Source organism: Oncorhynchus keta, chromosome 8 (genome assembly GCF_023373465.1).
Source record: "Oncorhynchus keta strain PuntledgeMale-10-30-2019 chromosome 8, Oket_V2, whole genome shotgun sequence".
In the NCBI taxonomy this organism is placed as follows: Eukaryota; Metazoa; Chordata; class Actinopteri; order Salmoniformes; family Salmonidae; genus Oncorhynchus; species Oncorhynchus keta.
In genome coordinates this window covers 31,848,241-31,866,076 of record NC_068428.1, presented here as the reverse complement: position 1 = coordinate 31,866,076, position 17,836 = coordinate 31,848,241, and the positions used below count along the sequence as shown (strand labels likewise).

The following is a 17,836-nucleotide window of genomic DNA, read 5'->3' as shown; positions in this document are numbered from 1 at the left end:
TGTGTCCAGGAAACCTCCCCTTGGAGATTGAGGGAGAAGCTCTATTTTGTATAATAAATAAAAAATCAATTTCATCAGCGTCATTCACTTTATTGACAAAAATACTTGAAAAACATAACTGAAACACAAAATATCAAAACATTTTTTCAATAAAAAGAGAGATCTCAGCAGGGAGATAAGCCAAAAGTTACCTACAACTTAATGAGTATATTACATTGAATAGTACTCAGTTAAGTAATACACATTGCTGAAACAAATTACTTTAATGAAAAATGTATCTGTTTGGTTGAGTTATTTTTCACTTGCTTTATCACGAAGCATAACAGAAATCAGTTCATGGTCATCCATACAATTTGGAATGAGAGAAGAAAAAAGGTGGTCAACTATATACAGTACACCATGTTCATAAAATGTTAAATAAGCTAATGAAACAATCACAAAATGGACTCGCAATACAATTGTTTTCAGTGATCTAGAAACACAATGTTATAGTGGAACACACATCACTTTAACACTGCTGGTAGGCTACTCGGCCTGAGCTGCATGAGGTTAAATGTAAGAGCTGCCATTGTCCAGCTACACCGCCACCAATTCATTTGATCAGAGGGTTCACACAACTTAACCATATGACTCTGACTTGGTTTGAACCTGGATCGTCTGTGTGACAAGACTGTTAGCCCACTGATCTTAAGCCAACGCTGTAGCATTCGGGAGTTAACGCAAGTCTTCAAGTCTCTGGAACCTCCATTACGCACACACACGACAGGAGAGTTTTGAATGGTTCAATGTCACTCACATCTAGTATCAGTGAGGGTGGTGGGTATACACTGGTGGGTATACACTGACATGACGTAGCCCTTTATTTGCTGGTGTAAATGCAAACTGCTGTAGTTTTTACCACCACCCATTTTCAATATAGCATACAGAGTGTTGAACATGTGCTAAACCAGCCACATAATTTATATACTCTTCCATTAAAACAGTGGTTTAAATTAGCCTGGTCCCAGATGTTTGTGCTCTTGCCATCTCCCATTGACAATGAGTGACAAGGAGTTGGCATGATAGCACAGACTGGCAATCAGGCTAGGTTCAAATAGCACAGAAGATTAAACGTAAACAATGGGAAAATGGTTTGTTTGGTCATGTAGGACTAGCCTAATGTGTAGTCTTATTTACAAACGTAGCAATCAAAGCTTAACCAGGTTATAAAAATGCCACAACACCAAATAAACATATGGACAAATTAAATAAAAGCACACTTCAATCTACACCCGAGAAGCAAGCCTCGTCAGGTTCCACAATCAGTAATGTGCCCTAAATATCAAGACATATACAAATCACAAAATGACAATATCAAAGGCATAATGTAGTGCTAAAATGGCTTCCAATATCCTACGGAAACAACTGTCCTATAGAAATGACTTTGCTCAAATAGTTATTTAAGGTACAATGCATCCAGATGAACAGGGGTGTCATCAAAAACTGAAAACGTTTGCAACACAAAACTAGTTTCTATTGGAGGAACTCCGGTTTCAAAAGCTCCCTCCCCGTTTAACTTGCTCCCTAGGGAATACACCCCCTAGTCGCTCTTGCAAGAGATTCTCAATAAGAATAAACTATCATTGAAGATGAAAAGAAAAGCTAGTTGTGCATCAATGATGGATGAATTACATCAATAGGTAGCATAATGTGAAGCGCCAACTGGTGAGATGAGGGCGGATGTCCTTGTTGTTTGAAGTAGCAAACCAGGCCATTGCCCATTCAAAAGGTACTTTAGGTAACCTTTGAACTCAATTAAAAGTCATAAGCCATAGAAGTTTGTAAAAAAGCAAATATGTTGTTTATTGTAGATCTATGGAGTTTAGATTACATGCTTGACGTTATAATGAAAAATAACAATAGACAAATCTAATAATGGCGTTTGACGCAAAATAACTGTTTGTTGCTTACGGACTACATATACAATCACTAACAATAATATTGCTACCATGCCTCAAAAGATGGTTCCTTTCAGTTAGTAAGTGTTCTCACTCCTTATACAACAAACAATATTTACATTTAGTAAAAAAAAGAAAAAGAAAAGCACAACCATGAAAATCTTTCAAACATTTCACTGAAGCAGAGCAAAAATGTTGTGGTATATTTCTCAAACATGGGATTTTTTTAAAAGCATGGGATTTCTTTAAAATTTGGAAAAATATCATAAAATGTACAAAATCAAATGAAAAAACCCATAAAGCTTCAAAGAGACTCCTTTCCTCATGTGGAATGTTGCTCCATAGTCTTGTCGTATTTTTTGTTTTTAATTTAAAAGTTGGTTCTAGAAAAAAAAAAACAGGTGGTGGGAGAGACTGACATCTGTGGCTCGTGGTGGGTTTCCATTATTTTCCACCAGTCCTTTTGATCAGAAAGTATTTAATAGTATCCTGGCTGATACTGCTGTCTCCATGGCTTCTGGTTCCATAACTGGGGACAGAGATACAGGGAGTTAGACGCAGACAGAAATAAATAAATAAGAAACAAATATACACACAAAAGTATGTGGACACCCTTCAAATGAGTGGATTTGGCTATTTCAGCCACACCCATTGATGATAGGTGTATTAAATCGAGCATACCCTAATGAGAGCTTCCAACTAGTCAGTTAGGCAAATTTCTGCCCTGCTAGAGCCGCCCCAGTCAACTGAGTGCTGTTATTGTGAAGTGGAAACATCTAGGAGCAACAACGGCTCAGCAGCGAAGTGGGAGGCCAAACATGCTCCTCGATTGAAACCCTCATCACCAAGTTCCAAAACTGCCTCCGGAAGCAACGTCAGCACAAGAACTGTTTGTCAGGAGCTTCATGAAATGGGTTTCCATGAGTGGTGTAAAGCTTGCCGCCATTGGACTCTGGAGCAGTAGAAACGCATTCTCTGGAGTGATGAATCATACGTCACCATCGAGCAGTCTGGGTTTGGCGGATGCTAGGAATACACTACCTGCCTGAAAGTATAGTGCCAACTGTAAAGTTTGGTGGATGAGGAATGGTCTGGGGACGTTTTTCATGGTTCGGGCTAGGCCCCCCGAGTTTGTGGCAACAGTTTGGGTAAGGCCCTTTCCTGCTTCAGCATGACAATGCCTCCATGCACAAAGCGAGGTCCATACAGAAATGGTTTGTCAAGATCAGTGTAGAAGAACTTGAGGGCCTGCGCAGAGCCCAGACCTCAATCCTCTCGGAAACCTTTAGGATTAATTGTAATGCCGACTGCGAGCTAGGCCTAATCGTCCAACATTAGTCCCCGACCTCACTAACGCTCGTGGCTGAATGGAAGCAAGGACCCGCAGCAATGTTCCAACATCTAGTGGAAAGCCTTCCCAGAAGAGGAGAGGCTGTTATAGTGGCAAAGGGGGGGGGCAGCTCAATATTACTGCCCATGAATTTGGAATGAGATGTTCAACAAGCACATGTCCACATACTTTTTAGTGTAACTAGGTGAGAACCACATCATGTACATTTTCCCTCAAAGCAGTTACCAGCAAAGTCAGTGGTATCAATTGTAGTACAAGGCTAACAAGTTTAGATTTGCCCTTTGACATCAAACAGAAACTCACCCCTTGCTGCCAGCTCTGGTTGAAGGCCTGAGCCTTGTCCATGCCGAATCCAAAGCCTCCGCGTCCTCCAGCATTCCTGCTGTCCACAAATCCCCTGCCACGTCCTCCAGCGTTCCTGGTGTCCCCAAATCCCCCACCACGTCCTCCAGAGTTTCTACTGTCCCCAAATCCGCCACCACGACCTCCAGCATTCCTGCCATCACCAAATCCGCTGCTCTTATTGCCGAAGTTTCCATGGCTGCTGCCTCCTCTGGGCTGGAACCCCTGGGGAGGGAACACACTTATTAACATCTCCCTATTCAATTCACTATGGTAACATTAACCTTTTCTAACACTATTTGGATAGTCTCCTAAAGATGGTTTAGAAATGTTCAACTATCCACCAACCCTAACAAGTTGCTAATATCAACAAGTTGCAGTCGATCGTTTGAGCATCTGCACACCCTCTATAGGGGAATATTCAAATAAAGCAGGACCAACATGTATTTCTCCATTGCATCAACCCAACCCACCTGGTTAAAGTTGACCCTGTTTCCTACGCCACCCCGGCTCATGTTGGCCCCACCCCCCCGACTCATGTTGGCTCCACCTCCCCGGCTCATGTTGGCTCCACCTCCCCGGCTCATGTTGGCTCCACCTCCCGGCTCATGTTGGCTCCACCTCCCGGCTCATGTTGGCTCCACCTCCCCGGCTCATGTTGGCTCCACCTCCCCGGCTCATGTTGGCTCCACCTCCCCGGCTCATGTTGGCTCCACCTCCCCGGCTCATGTTGGCTCCACCTCCCCGGCTCATGTTGGCTCCACCTCTGTTCATTGGTGGACCTCCCCTGTTCATGGCTCCACCTCTGTAGCCCATGTTGCCCCTAATTGGTCCCCCTCTTGGGGCCCCACGCTGGGGGGCCATGAGGCCACCGCCCCTGTTGAAGTTGCCCCGGTTGGCGAATCCACCCCTGAAGGCTGGAGGGGGCATGAAGCCTCGAGGGGGGCGAGTGAACCCACCACGAGGACCTGGAGCTGGCAGACATGTTGGACACACATTAGACCGGCGGTGCATCTTTAATGATTAGGAAGCCATTTCTCTACTACTCAATCATTAAAGGAGAAATTAAAAGTATAAGGGCAGAGGCCTTTGATTGGAAAAAGTGGTTTGATTGGACTTCACCTGTCCAGTTCTATCAGATAAGTGCACACAAAACAAGGAACATTTTATCAATTGGTTGCGAGGCTAAAACTGGACCAAATCCCTAATCTGACCAATATGGCCAACAGCCCACCTCCTCTGAAGTTGCCCCTCTGCTGGAAGCCTCCTCGTACAACTCCTCTCTGGCCAGGTCCTCCTCCGCGGTTGAACTGGTTCTTGCCTCTGCCTCCACCCCGGACAACACCTCCTCTATTGGGGGTCAAGGCCCCCTGGTTGGGCTTCTTCTCAGCCGGCAGGGCTGCCTTGCTCTCCTCCTTGTATTGCTCCACTAGCTTGGAGGACTCCTCCTTCTGCAGCTCAGCGTAGCTCACCTCAGCGAAGCTGTCGCCCTCCTCTGGCAGGGTGAAGAATCCTACATGAGAAGAGCCATTAAACGATGGTCAAGTAACAGCCCCAATGAAAGACTAGTGTATGACTAATAGCTTATGATGTCCACCATAACAAAAAAAAAATAGATTTGAAGTGATGAAGGATCATGGAAAGCGCTGTGTTCTTCCCACCAGGTGCAGAGGCAGGGGTAGTGCCCCTGACAGAGTTTAGGAGAGGGTCACTCTGCCCCCCTGATGTGGCCACTTGTGACACAGACAGCCATGACTGGGCAAAGCGTCGAGGGGCTAGCCATGCTTATATGAAAAAGAGTCCGTTTTTTGGGAGGTTAAAATCAGTGTACGTGTCCTTACCGTTTTACTACAACTTTCTGAAGGCTTCTGGATTAGTGATAACAATAGATAGCTTTTTAGCACAGGAGGCCAGTCTACTTTTAACACTTATTAGTATAGTAGCTCACGTCGTTACCTTTCATTTTGAGGAGAGCGTGCTCGGGCACGTCTTTGCCGTCGCTCTCTGCCTTCTTCTGGGCCCTCTCTTTGTAGTCATCGTCTGAGGGGCAGACCACCACAGCCTTCCGCTGGTACCCAGCAAACAGACACATCTTCCTCTTCTGGCCTGGGGCAGACAGGTTGGTCTGGGGAGAGGAAGGATGGGGGAAATTACTAATAATGTTGACTGATTGTTGGAGTAGAAATAAAAAGGATTTGAGCTGCTTTGTTGGCACTTTATATAGGCCAGTGGTGTTGCTCCACCTCTGAAGGCTGGAGGGGGCATGAAGCCTCGAGGGGGGCAAGTAGAACCCACCACGAGGACCTGGACTGTCTCTCATACAAGCCTTTCTACCCTATATCATGACATACGCATCAGTATTTACATACAGTACACCGTTTGTTCCGTGTATATTCAAAGATTAATAGTTCATTCACAATAACAGACTAACAGGTCAGTTTAAAGTGTATGAAATCATTGGCTGTGATTGTATAGAATATGAAGACTCACATGGTCCAGGATATAGTTCCTCTTCTTGCGAGCAGCGATCTCAATGAACTTTCCCAGGAAGAGAGGAGCACGCTGGGAAATGGCCGTGAGCTTAGTTGTGTCCTTCGCCTGACGCTTCAAGCTTCCAATCTACAGAGAAAAATGAATAGGTGTGCCACAAGATACCACATATACATAGGACAGGTTATAGGCCTACCGTGCCAAATGACCAGGGACTGCTTATACAACCATTAGGATCGGACCAATGTTCCCTCTAAGCTGCGCACAGCTCCCCCAGGACTGCTATGCAGAATAAATATTAGCCCGCACAGAGAAGCACGAGATTAGAAATTTGAGTGAAGTTCAGAGTTCTCCCCCTTAGTTAAAACTATGAACCTATCCCTTTACTTTGAGAATTGTGTTCTAATCAATGCAAGAGTCACTTTCAAAGCAACATATCGAAACAAAATAAACTTTGCAAGACTTGGTATGCAAAACTATGCAAGAGACTGTTGTAGGCAGAACGCATCGGAGTAGGATTCTATTGTATTGACATGCACGAATCAAACCGTACTCTACACAAACCAGTGCAGCATAACAAATCAGAGCTGCAGTAAGCCTATATGCAAATAGACCATTGCCATATATGGATCTGTGCCACCTACTTAGAGCTGGAATGCATTTACAGCATGAGTGGTCGTGAGTAGATGCACTTGTTTTGAGATCAAAGTGAGAGCTGCATGTAGTCACGCATGAACATTTTGTTCACATCCTTAGCCAGTTAGTGAGTTATTAGCCCAGTTATAGATCATTTGTAGTCAGCAATGGTGGAGGGATTGCGCCCTACGTGCTTCTACACCTGCATTGCTCGCCGTTTGGTGTTTTAGGCTTGGTTTCTGATATATATATCAGCTGATGTAAGAAGGGCTTTATAAATACATTTGATTTGAAGAGAACAAAACATGTACAGGTCTTTGTCTTAAAGGGGCAGTGTTGTATTTTGAAACAGGTTTGAATAATCTATGTAGCCAATAGGCAGAGGGTAGCATCATTTGTCTGATTCTGGAATAATGCTATGGGATTAATAATGCATTTTATTTGTAAAGTGGTTTCTGGCATCAAACAACATTGTCACCTCCTTGTCTGATATACAAGTGGATAAACAGGTTAATGTAGGCTGAATGATTTAACAGTTATTTCCGTGTTAAAATGCTATGGATGCATTTCTCCATTGTTTTTGATGGTTGGCCACTCTGGTCTACATTATAATGAAATAGCTATAGTAGCCTACTTGACCACTGTCTGAAACTAACTTAAAGCAGGTACAGCCTCAGTGATCACAGTAAACGTGAGCTGGAAGTTGCAAAGAATTTTCACATAATTCAAGTTTGCGCTCAGACCTGAAATTTGTTCAACGCCTACATGTTTTTTTTTAAGGAACATTGGATAGGACTGGAAGTTAATTTCACAAACTAAATTGACAGACAACTGGAACCCATTCTCAGAACAGTACAGAGAGAACACATTCTAAAATACTGGAGGCTCCAAACACCATGAGTCAGAACACTGACCATCATCTTCTCCACGATGGTGTCGCTGCCCAGGATGTAATATTTCCCAGGGTTCTCCTGGATGTGCTTGTTCACCCAGGTGGTCTTTCCTGAGCCGGGCAGGCCTACCATAGCAATCACCTAAAATAACACACATATACACAACAGATCAGTAACGATGGTAGGAGTTATGCACATACAAGTGAGAAAAAGGCGCCCGAATGTTTTATTTTGTGTATGTTACATTTTGCTAGACGTTTATTCTGAAATATTGGTTGAACCCAAGGATAGATCCCATTGCTAGGGAGGCCTTCGTGTCAATGGGAGGCCTTCGTGTCAAACAAGTCACTGCCAGTGACGTTATGGGTTCCCATAGTTACCTCACACTCCTTCTTGGTGTTGGGTCCCTTGGGTCCGCGGACACGGTCGTCCATGGCGACCTGCTGCAGGAAGGTGTAGCCCTCTGGCTGGGGGAAGTAGGGTGTTTCCATCTGGCCAAAGTTGAACTCCACAGAACAGTTGTGGCAGATGACATGGGGGAAGAGAGCTCTCCCTGCCAGGGACTCCTTACTGACCTGGAAGGCCACAACTGGCTCCTTACCATTCTTAGAAAAGGAAATCTCCACCTCCTCGCCCTCAAAGTTCTGCAATAGAAAATAATAATAATTATATATATATATATATACACACACACACACTTCTCAAAAAAAAATAAAGGGAACTCTTAAACAACACAATGTAATTCCAAGTCAATCACACTTCTGTGAAATCAAACTGTCCACTTTGGAAGCAACACTGACAATAAATGTCACATGCTGTTGTGCAAATGGAATAGAGAACAGGTGTAAATTATAGGCAATTAGCAAGACACCCCGAATAAAGGAGTGGTTCTGCAGGTGATAACCACAGACCATTTCCCAGTTCCTATGCTTCCTGGCTGATGTTTTGGTCACCTTTCACTCTAGTGGTAGCATGAGAGGGAGTCTACAACCAACACAAGTGGCTCAGGTAGTGCAGCTCATCCAGGATGACACATCAATCCGAGCTGTGGCAAGAAGGTTTGCTGTGTCTGTCAGCGTAGTGTCCAGAGCATGGAGGCGCTACCAGGAGACAGGCCAGGACACCAGGAGATGTGGAGGAGATCGTAGGAGGGCAACAACCCTCTATATCACTCTAGTGGTGTGGGGGCTATACTTTGGCAAAGTGGGTGGGGTTATATCCTTCCTGTTTGGCCATGTCCGGGGGTGTCCTCGGATGGGGCCACAGTGTCTCCTGACCCCTTCTGTCTCAGCCTCCAGTATTTATGCTGCAGTAGTTTATGTGTTGGGGGGCTAGGGTCAGTTTGTTATATCTGGAGTACTTCTCCTGTCCTAGTCGGTGTCCTGTGTGAATCTAAGTGTGCGTTCTCTAATTCTCTCTTTCTCTCGGAGGACCTGAGCCCTAGGACCGTGCCCCAGGACTACCTGACATGATGACTCCTTGCTGTCCCCAGTCCACCTGGCCATGCTGCTGCTCCAGTTTCAACTGTTCTGCCTTATTATTCGTCCATGCTGGTCATTTATGAACATTTGAACATGTTCTGTTATAATCTCCACCCGGCACAGCCAGAAGAGGACTGGCCACCCCTCATAGCCTGGTTCCTCTCTAGGTTTCGTCCTAGGTTTTGGCCTTTCTAGGGAGTTTTTCCTAGCCACCGTGCTTCTACACCTGCATTGCTTGCTGTTTGGGGTATTAGGCTGGGTTTCTGTACAGCACTTTGAGATATCAGCTGATGTATGAAGGGCTATATAAATACATTTGATTTGAATTTGAACAACCCAGCAGCAGGACCGCTACCTCCGCCTTTGTGCAAGGAGGAGCACTGCCAGAGCCCTGCAAAATGACCTCCAGCAGGCCACAAATGTGCATGTGTCTGATCAAACTGTGGGGGTTGTGCTTACAGCCCATCACCGTGCAGGACGTTTGGCATTTGCCAGAGAACACCAAGATTGGCAAATTCGCCACTGGCGCCCTGTGCCCTTCACAGATGAAAGCAGGTTCACACTGAGCACCTGACAGTCTGGAGAGGCTGTGGAAAATGTTCTGCTGCCTGCAACATCCTCCAGCATGACCGGTTTGGCGTAGGTCAGTCATGGTGTGGGGTGGCTGCACAGCCCTCCATGTGCTCGCCAGAGGTAGCCTGACTGCCATTAGGTACCGAGATGAGATCCTCAGACCCCTTGTGAGACAATATGCTGGTGCGGTTGGCCCTGGGTTCCTCCTAATGCAAGACAATGCTAGACCTCATGTGGCTGGAGTGTGTCAGCAGTTCCTGCAAGAGGAAGGCATTGATGCTATGGACTGGCCCGCCCCTTCCCCAGACCTGAATCCAATTGAGCACATCATGTCTCGCTCCACCCACCAACGCCACGTTGCACCACAGACTGTCCAGTTGGCGGATGCTTTAGTCCAGGTCTGGGAGGAGATCCCTCAGGAGACCATCCGCCACCTCATCAGGAGCATGCCCAGGCGTTGTAGGGAGGTCATACAGGCACGTGGAGGCCACACACACTACTGAGCCTCATTGACTTGTTTTAAGGACATTACATCAAAGTTGGATCAGCCTGTAGTGTGGTTTTCTACTTTAATTTTGAGTGCGACTCCAAATCCAGACCTCCACGGGTTGATAAATTTGATTTCCATTGATAATTTGTGTGATTTTGTTGTCAGCACATTGAACCCTCTTTCCACTGGGATTCTCTGCCTCTAACCCTGTTACGGGGCTGAGTCACTGGCTTGCTGGGGCTCTCTCGTGCCGTCCCTGGGGGTGCGTCACCTGGGTGGGTTGATTCACTGTTGTGGTCGGCCTGTCTGGGTGCCCCCCTTGGGTTGTACCGTGGCGGAGATCTTTGTGGGCTATACTCGGCCTTGTCTCAGGATGGTGAGTTGGTGGTTGAAGATATCCCTCTAGTGGTGTGGGGGCTGTGCTTTGGCAAAGTGGGTGGGGTTATATCCTTCCTGTTTGGCCCTGTCCGGGGGTGTCCTCGGATGGGGCCACAGTGTCTCCTGACCCCTCCTGTCTCAGCCTCCAGTATTTATGCTGCAGTAGTTTATGTGTCGGGGGCTAGGGTCAGTTTGTTATATCTGGAGTACTTCTCCTGTCCTATTCGGTGTCCTGTGTGAATCTAAGTGTGCGTTCTCTAATTCTCTCCTTCTCTCTCTTTCTCTCTCTCGGAGGACCTGAGCCCTAGGACCATGCCCCAGGACTACCTGACATGATGACTCCTTGCTGTCCCCAGTCCACCTGGCCATGCTGCTGCTCCAGTTTCAACTGGCCTGGGCCCTAGGACCATGTCCCAGGACTACCTGACATGAGGACTCCTTGCTGTCCCCAGTCCACCTGGCCATGCTCCTGCTCCAGTTTCAACTGTTCTGCCTTACTATTATTCAACCATGCTGGGTCATTTATGAACATTTGAACATCTTGGCCACGTTCTGTTATAATCTCCACCCGGCACAGCCAAAAGAGGACTGGCCACCCCACATATGCTCTCTCTAATTCTCTCTTTCTTTCTCTCTCTCTCGGAGGACCTGAGCCCTAGGACAGTGCCCCAGGACTACCTGACATGATGGCTCCTTGCTGTCCCCATTCCACCTGACTGCTGCTGCTCCAGTTTCAACTGTTCTGCCTTATTATTATTCGACCATGCTGGTCATTTATGAACATTTGAACATCTTGGTCATGTTCTGTTATAATCTCTACCCAGCACAGCCAGAAGAGGACTGGCCACCCCACATAGCCCGGTTCCTCTCTAGGTTTCTTCCTAGGTTTTGGCCTTTCTAGGGAGTTTTTCCTAGCCACCGTGCTTTTACACCTGCATTGTTTGCTGTTTGGGGTTTTAGGCTGGGTTTCTGTACAGCACTTTGAGATATCAGCTGATGTACGAAGGGCTATATAAATAAATTTGATTTGATTTGATTTGAACTATGTAAAGAAAAAAGTATTTCATAAGAATTTCATTCATTCAGATCTAGGATGTGTTATTTTAGTGTTCCCTTTCATTTTTTGAGCAGTAATATATATATATAAAGCTTGTAGTTACAATGGAACATTGACAGGTCAAAATGTTTGGTACCAACAAGGAAGTCGTCAAACCGGTTTAGGTGGAAATGTTTTACTTTATGAACAGAGGGTGTGGCAGACAAATCATGTTTTCATACAAATAAATATTTTGTGTGAGTTTGCCTCATTGATGAGGTATTCTTGACATCACAGAAAGTCTGAAAAGTAATTTTAAAACCGGCCTGTTCATTTACATTATGGAAACTATTACGAATAAATGGAGGCCGGCTACTTACGATGAGGCAGCAGATGACGTCGTTCTCATCATAAGTCTCTCCAAAATCTTCAGTCACGCAGTTGGTAGTCTTCTTGCCTTTGCCAGAGTAGGCATAAGAATGCTCCTCCTCACCTGCAATGACACAATACAACTCACATCAGACATGATACACAGTTGACTGGTTCAGGGAACTAAAAGTAGAGAATTAGAAATGTATCATGAAATTATTTCTGGATTTCTGCACTCATTTTATAGTCACCTTGCAAACTACAACTGTAACAGGCTATATCATTTCAAGTTACATGTCATGCTTCCTAACAGCCTTTAGAGAGCGCCAACACCCCATAAGAACCATTCTATTTTTGGAGAAAAAAACCTATAGAATGAAAATACTGACCAAGGAGCAGACTGCCAGTAGCCATGGACCATCCAACCTGGACCTCATGGACCTCCATGTTCTTACTGAAGATGTGCTTCACTGGAATCTTCTCAGTTAACTAGAACCACAATAATACATTGGTAATTTTAATATGATGGCTTACAAATCTATATATATTTTTTACGTTAATGCTAAATAGTGATTATTTTGCCTTTATGGCCTATTTATTGCCTTTTACCTCCCTACATTTGCACACACTGTACATTGATTTTTATATTGTGCTATTGACTGTACGTTTGTTTATGTGTAAGTGTTGTTTTTGTCGCACTGCTTTGCTTTATCTTGGCCAGGTCACAGTTGGAAATGACAACTTGTCGTCAAATGGCCTACCTGGTTAAATAAAGCTGAAATAAATAAATGGCCATTATTGGGCGCAACTAGGTGATAAAATCTGATGGTGCATTTATATTATAAAATGGTGAAAAATTATGGGTTTGAGGTCAAAACATTACGAATTCACAATTACTAATGAAATGACAACTGGGCTAGACAAGAGAAGTTTCTCCTTACCTTCATCTCGTAACAGGCCTTCCCCTGGGTCAGGCCGTACGAGGCCCTGCCCCCAGACCAAAGGTAGGCAAAGCTCTCCATGGTGAGAGAGGATGCGCTGTACCGGTCCCGGGACACCTTGAAGTGCAGGTCGCAGTTATCTGATGACAAACAAACGCATCAATTATTCAGTTATCTTCTCAATTCCCTGACATGCCATATAGTGTGTCCCATCACACATTGGTCTTTAAGCCGTATTCCTACACACTAGAAGAGACGTGAGAATATTGAACGACATGGCAAACAGACAGCGAGGTGGAGCTATGGCTTCTGAGCAGGCGTTTGTAGAGTGATTAAATAAACCCAGCACTGTCGGCCACGCTATATCCCAAACATCACTCACAGTTGTCCAGACAGACTGTTGTATCGTCAAACTCTTCATCTTCCTCTTCCAGGGGTGGCAGTGGAGACTTGAGACTAGACCTGAAAGAGAACAAAGCCAGTCAGTAACAATGTCAGAGAATTCGAACCTGTCGCACGGAACCAGAATGCCCTACCAGGGTGGCCATCCGGTTGAGATGACCTCTCTGAAGAAGAGGGCATCGATGGAAATAGTCAAGAAGAATATGGGCGGAAATAGAACTCCAACATTTAAGCTTCTGGGGTCCGGTGTATTTTAAAGAAATCACGACAAGACAAATACATACCTGCAGTGGTCCACTGATGCCTCAAAGAGATGGAGAATTATTATTAAATAAATATATTTTAACTAGTCCTAGGGGCTATATTTCTTATTATAAAAAGCCAATAGGCCTTCTTGTGTGCAGAAACTGTGTTTATGGCTGTGGAGATTCCTGGTAGGGTCAAGAAGGATAAAAGGATGCTGGATTTATTTAACTGTGTGGCGCTGCTCTCACTAAAGGTGAAAGCTGCAGCCCCATGGTCATGGAAAAGAGAGGCAAACAAGCTAGTTCCACATAACCTAGATGGGCTTAAAATGTACTCTAGGGACTATAGTGATAACAAGCTGAATATTGTGCTACACTGACTTAAAACTTGAAGGAATTCAGAAACAGAATCAAGCCGTTTCCCAGGGGGAAGAGTTGTTTATAAAACTAGCCTACAAATATTTACACTGGCGAGGATTACAACACGAGGATAAATGCCTGTCCACAGAATGTAGACGGAAGCCTTTGCAGGATTAAACACTGCCTCAGGATTTAACACTGCCCCGGGCACAAGAAGAGAAACACCATAATGTAGCATTGATAGAAAATGTGAGTCTCTGCACCAATTAGAACAAGAGATAGTCGTGTGTGTGTGTGTGGGGGGAGGGGTTAATTCACATTTGTACCAACACTGTTTGGGTTGGTAATTTTACTCTGTCCTCAAATGCACTGTGCTTAGATTAAAATGTAAATGAAGTGGTCATTTGTATTTTAATCATTTAGCTAACACTCTTACCCAGAGCGACTGACAGTAGTGAGTGGGTAAATTTGTTTACATTTTTCTCTCCACACTAGACCTGACTATCTCATATATATGTAGCCAGGGAACCACTAATTGCACCATCTTTGGCTTATCTACACATTAGTTAGACTGCACTCAGACCAAGGATCATATAGTCTTGCCAGAGGTTATCCAGGGTGGTGCGATGGAGATTCCATGATTGATTTAGCCAACAGCTACTAAGGCCTCTGCTGCACAGTCAATGGTTTCTTAGTTTACACCAGTCAGAGCGGGTTTTTTCAACCCTGTTCCTGGAGAGCTACTGTCCTGTAAATTCAGTAGAACCCTTATCTACCGCACCTGATTCAAATAATTAGCTGGTTGATAAACTGAACCAGGTTAGTTACAACTGGGGTTAAAATGAAAACCTACAGGAGGATAGCTCTCCAGGAACAGGGTTGAAGAAACCTGGGCTAGAGTGACATCTTGATGACAAGATAACAGTCCACTTGGTCAATGAAAAAAACAAATATAGTTCCAGATAAACATGGGGGCGGTTTTCCAGACAGATCAAGCCTAGCCTTGGACTAAAAAGCTCAATGGGAATCTCCATTTGAAGTACCCTGGAAACCAGCCCATGATGCACAGTGTGACTGTACGGCGAGAAAGCATTCCTGTAAAAAAAACATCAATCACACTGAATAAAATGACAAAGTGGAGAGAGACAATCAGAAAAGACAAATACTATGCGAGCAGGAACAATGAGCAGTCCGTGGAGAGTACCAATCTGCAACTCGAGCGTCCAGGAAAAAGTTCTACATCCTTGTACCCTTACGCAACCCCCCCCCCCCACTACTCTCTCATGCATTTCTTTTTTTAGCAGTGTTGCGTCACCTTGTCAGTGTACACAGTAAACCTTCCTGCACAAAGAGACCGAATGGGGAACAAAAGAACATTACTGTTCATTCCTCTTGCTATGTTATGCAGTCCATTTACGGGTGCATGTGGTCACTGCATGGGTTAAATGGTAAGGTTCATTTAAAAGCCAGGGATGACCCTCAATTCAAACATGTATGAATCTTAAGTAATGTTGACAAAAGTAAGTTAAGTGAGGGTTTTGTCGCTAGTTAATGCATTGGCGCTTAAAGCCAATACAGTTCACATAGCTGTGATGGCGCTTCAGACATACCAAAGGCCATTTTGTCTCCCATCCTTACCAGCTGTATTTGTTCTCTTCAATAAATTCAAAGTAGCCCCTTCCATGTTCCTCCCGGCGTCTCTTAACACCCTTCTTATTCTTCTGATCAGCATTCGTGTCTTTGTCCGCATCCCCTTTGGAAATAAAAGAAAAATATAATGAGGTGCTCCTTTATTGAAAGGATAGGTCGCACTGTGACTGTGGTAGGGTTAGCCCACACAGATGACTAACTACTAGTCCATTAGGACCTCATTACTTTCATTGAATGTGATGGAAGACAGTAGAAGGCTAAGGCTGCTTTGACCAGGGAGTAAGGTTGGTTACATTGTAGCCGGCCAACAATTGGAGGACATATGTAAGGAGATGTAACGTTAAACACAGTAAAATGGGTACAATAACCCAGCTACGGTTAGTTACTATTAATTTAAAAAGGTCAGGGAAATAGACCATTGTCCACCCGTCTCAGATGTTGCGGTCAATACAATAGCATACTGCGACAAGTCGGACAAAAAAAACTGCAGACTATTTTTGATTGACCCCCTTCCCCCACAATAGCATTCGCGACTAACTAGCCAGTTAGCTTAAAAGCTAGTTAGCCACTTCTTGCTCGTTCATTCAAAATATCTTAGCCAGCTAGTGTTATCTAAATCAGATAACTAGCCAACTACTGTTTTCAAATACTTGCCTTTAGCTACGTTTCTAGAACCAGTTTGAGAAACCGTTTGTATAGGAATTTAGGATACTCCGAGTCATATAGTTAACCATTTAGAACCACGAGCCCACCAGCGCCTGCAGAATATTGTACACCGTCCGCTAGAATCGCGAGCTAGCTATTCTAGTTAGCAACTACACAAAAGAATGCTAACTACGTTAGCATGCTAACCACCCATTCAGCTAAAATTACATCAAGCGTGAGTCCAATGGTAGCCTCCATGCAGTACGTTAGGACCAAGTTAAACAATATTACCCCGATTTGCTAGCCACACTAGCCTATCTAATCAATACACATCAATCCGGCTTCACGAAAACACCCCGTATAGCAAAAAACATGTGACAACCAGTCCAGGGATTTTCAAATGGAACCAGCGACTCACCCTCTGCTGGCTGATCTCCAGGCTCACCATCCTCTGCGTCTAACGTTATTTTCTCCATGTCGTCCACACCTTCCTTCAACATTGGATCCATGTCTTCATCCTCCACCTCGCCCATTTCGTCGTCCTCCTGAGCCGCGTTCTCCTCGCATTCTACGGCGGGATCTCCCTCTCCGTTTCCATTCTCCTCCTCCTCGTTGGCCTCCATGCTTTCTTCGACCGGATCCTCGTCGTCTTCTTCGTCTTCCCCCATGTCCTCTTGATCATCAGCGGCCCCAGAGCTGCCTCCCTCCGCGGCCTCCAGCCCAATGGGATCATCTCCAGCCAGGGCCTCTTCGTCAAGTGCGGCCTGCAGCCGGTCCATCAACTCGGCCTTCAGTCCCTTGTCCGACAGCTGACGCTTTTTCAGCTCGTCCTTCAACTCGTTAACTTTCAGTTTTTTTACGTTAATTGAACTCATTTTTATATCTGTATAAAAATACTAAACTGAAACACGATTTAAAATGGCAAATATGGGAAATTCTGTAAGGACGCTACGCTATGCAAATTGATGTAGCTGCTAGCTATATTTAACTGCGCCAAATGGCAGTAGCGTTACTAGCACTTTTCAATGGCAGAAGGGCTTGTCGGCGCAAATGGTGGTACCAGACCCCTCCCGTGTTCAAGTGTTGGGGAAGGACATGGGCGTGGATTACCGTAATAACTGATAGAGCAGCTCAAAGGACTAAGACATAAAATCTAATTTGATTTGTCACATGCGCCGAATACAACAGGTGTAGAGACCTTACAGTGAAATTCTTACTTACAAGCCCTTAAAACCAACAATGCAGTTTTAAGAAAAATACACAAAAAAATAAATAAAGTAACACATTATTAAAGAGCAGCAGTAAAATAACAATAGTGTAGCTATATACAGGGTACCGGTACATAGTCAATGTGTGGGGGCACCGGTTAATCTAGGTAATTGAGGTAATATGTACATGTAGGTATAATAATTAAAGTGACTATGCATAGATAATAAGAGAGTAGCAGCAGCGTAAAAGGGGGGCAATGCAAATAGTCTGGGTAGCCATTTGATTACATGTTCAGGGGTCTTATGGCTTGGGGGTAGAAAGGGAAAGAGGGATACCAAGACAGTTGTACAACTGAATGCCTTCAGCTGAAAATGTGTCTTCCACATTTAACCCTACCCCTATGACTAG

At 44.7% G+C, this 17,836-nt stretch overlaps 1 protein-coding gene across 3 annotated transcripts; it reads right to left on the bottom strand.

Annotated features, from left to right (window-relative positions):
- Positions 1 to 1,813: 1,813 nt before the first annotated feature.
- On the bottom strand, positions 1,814 to 17,289 carry LOC118387085 (heterogeneous nuclear ribonucleoprotein U-like). Of its 3 annotated transcripts, none has more exons than XM_052523995.1 (15): positions 16,638 to 17,289; positions 15,563 to 15,677; positions 13,300 to 13,379; positions 12,918 to 13,057; positions 12,366 to 12,465; positions 11,988 to 12,100; positions 8,030 to 8,293; positions 7,671 to 7,790; positions 6,121 to 6,249; positions 5,587 to 5,755; positions 4,865 to 5,143; positions 4,275 to 4,598; positions 4,104 to 4,228; positions 3,592 to 3,855; positions 1,814 to 2,466 (listed from the first exon to the last, which is right to left on the bottom strand). In XM_052523995.1, the coding sequence occupies exons 1-15, from the start codon at positions 17,092 to 17,094 to the stop codon at positions 2,416 to 2,418; spliced, it is 2,730 nt and encodes a 909-aa protein (XP_052379955.1). In that variant the 5' UTR covers positions 17,095 to 17,289; the 3' UTR covers positions 1,814 to 2,415. The 3 variants fall into 3 exon arrangements, with proteins under 3 accessions (XP_052379955.1, XP_052379954.1, XP_035631127.2); XM_052523994.1 differs by having other exon boundaries at positions 4,275 to 4,604; positions 16,638 to 17,288; XM_035775234.2 differs by having other exon boundaries at positions 4,299 to 4,604; positions 16,638 to 17,288.
- Between the last annotated feature and the right edge of the window lie 547 nt (positions 17,290 to 17,836).

What these genes read in the sequence shown, in the direction of transcription:
- LOC118387085 (XM_052523994.1), bottom strand. Translation starts at nt 17,094, where the DNA reads ATGAGTTCAATTAACGTAAAAAAACTGAAAGTTAACGAGTTGAAGGAC. An exon ending in AGCCAACATGAGCCGGGGAG is followed by an intron (nt 4,229 to 4,274) that starts GTGGAGCCAACA and finishes ATGAGCCGGGAG; the next exon opens with GTGGAGCCAACATGAGCCGG. An exon ending in ACCAGAGCTGGCAGCAAGGG is followed by an intron (nt 2,467 to 3,591) that starts GTGAGTTTCTGT and finishes CTCTGTCCCCAG; the next exon opens with TTATGGAACCAGAAGCCATG.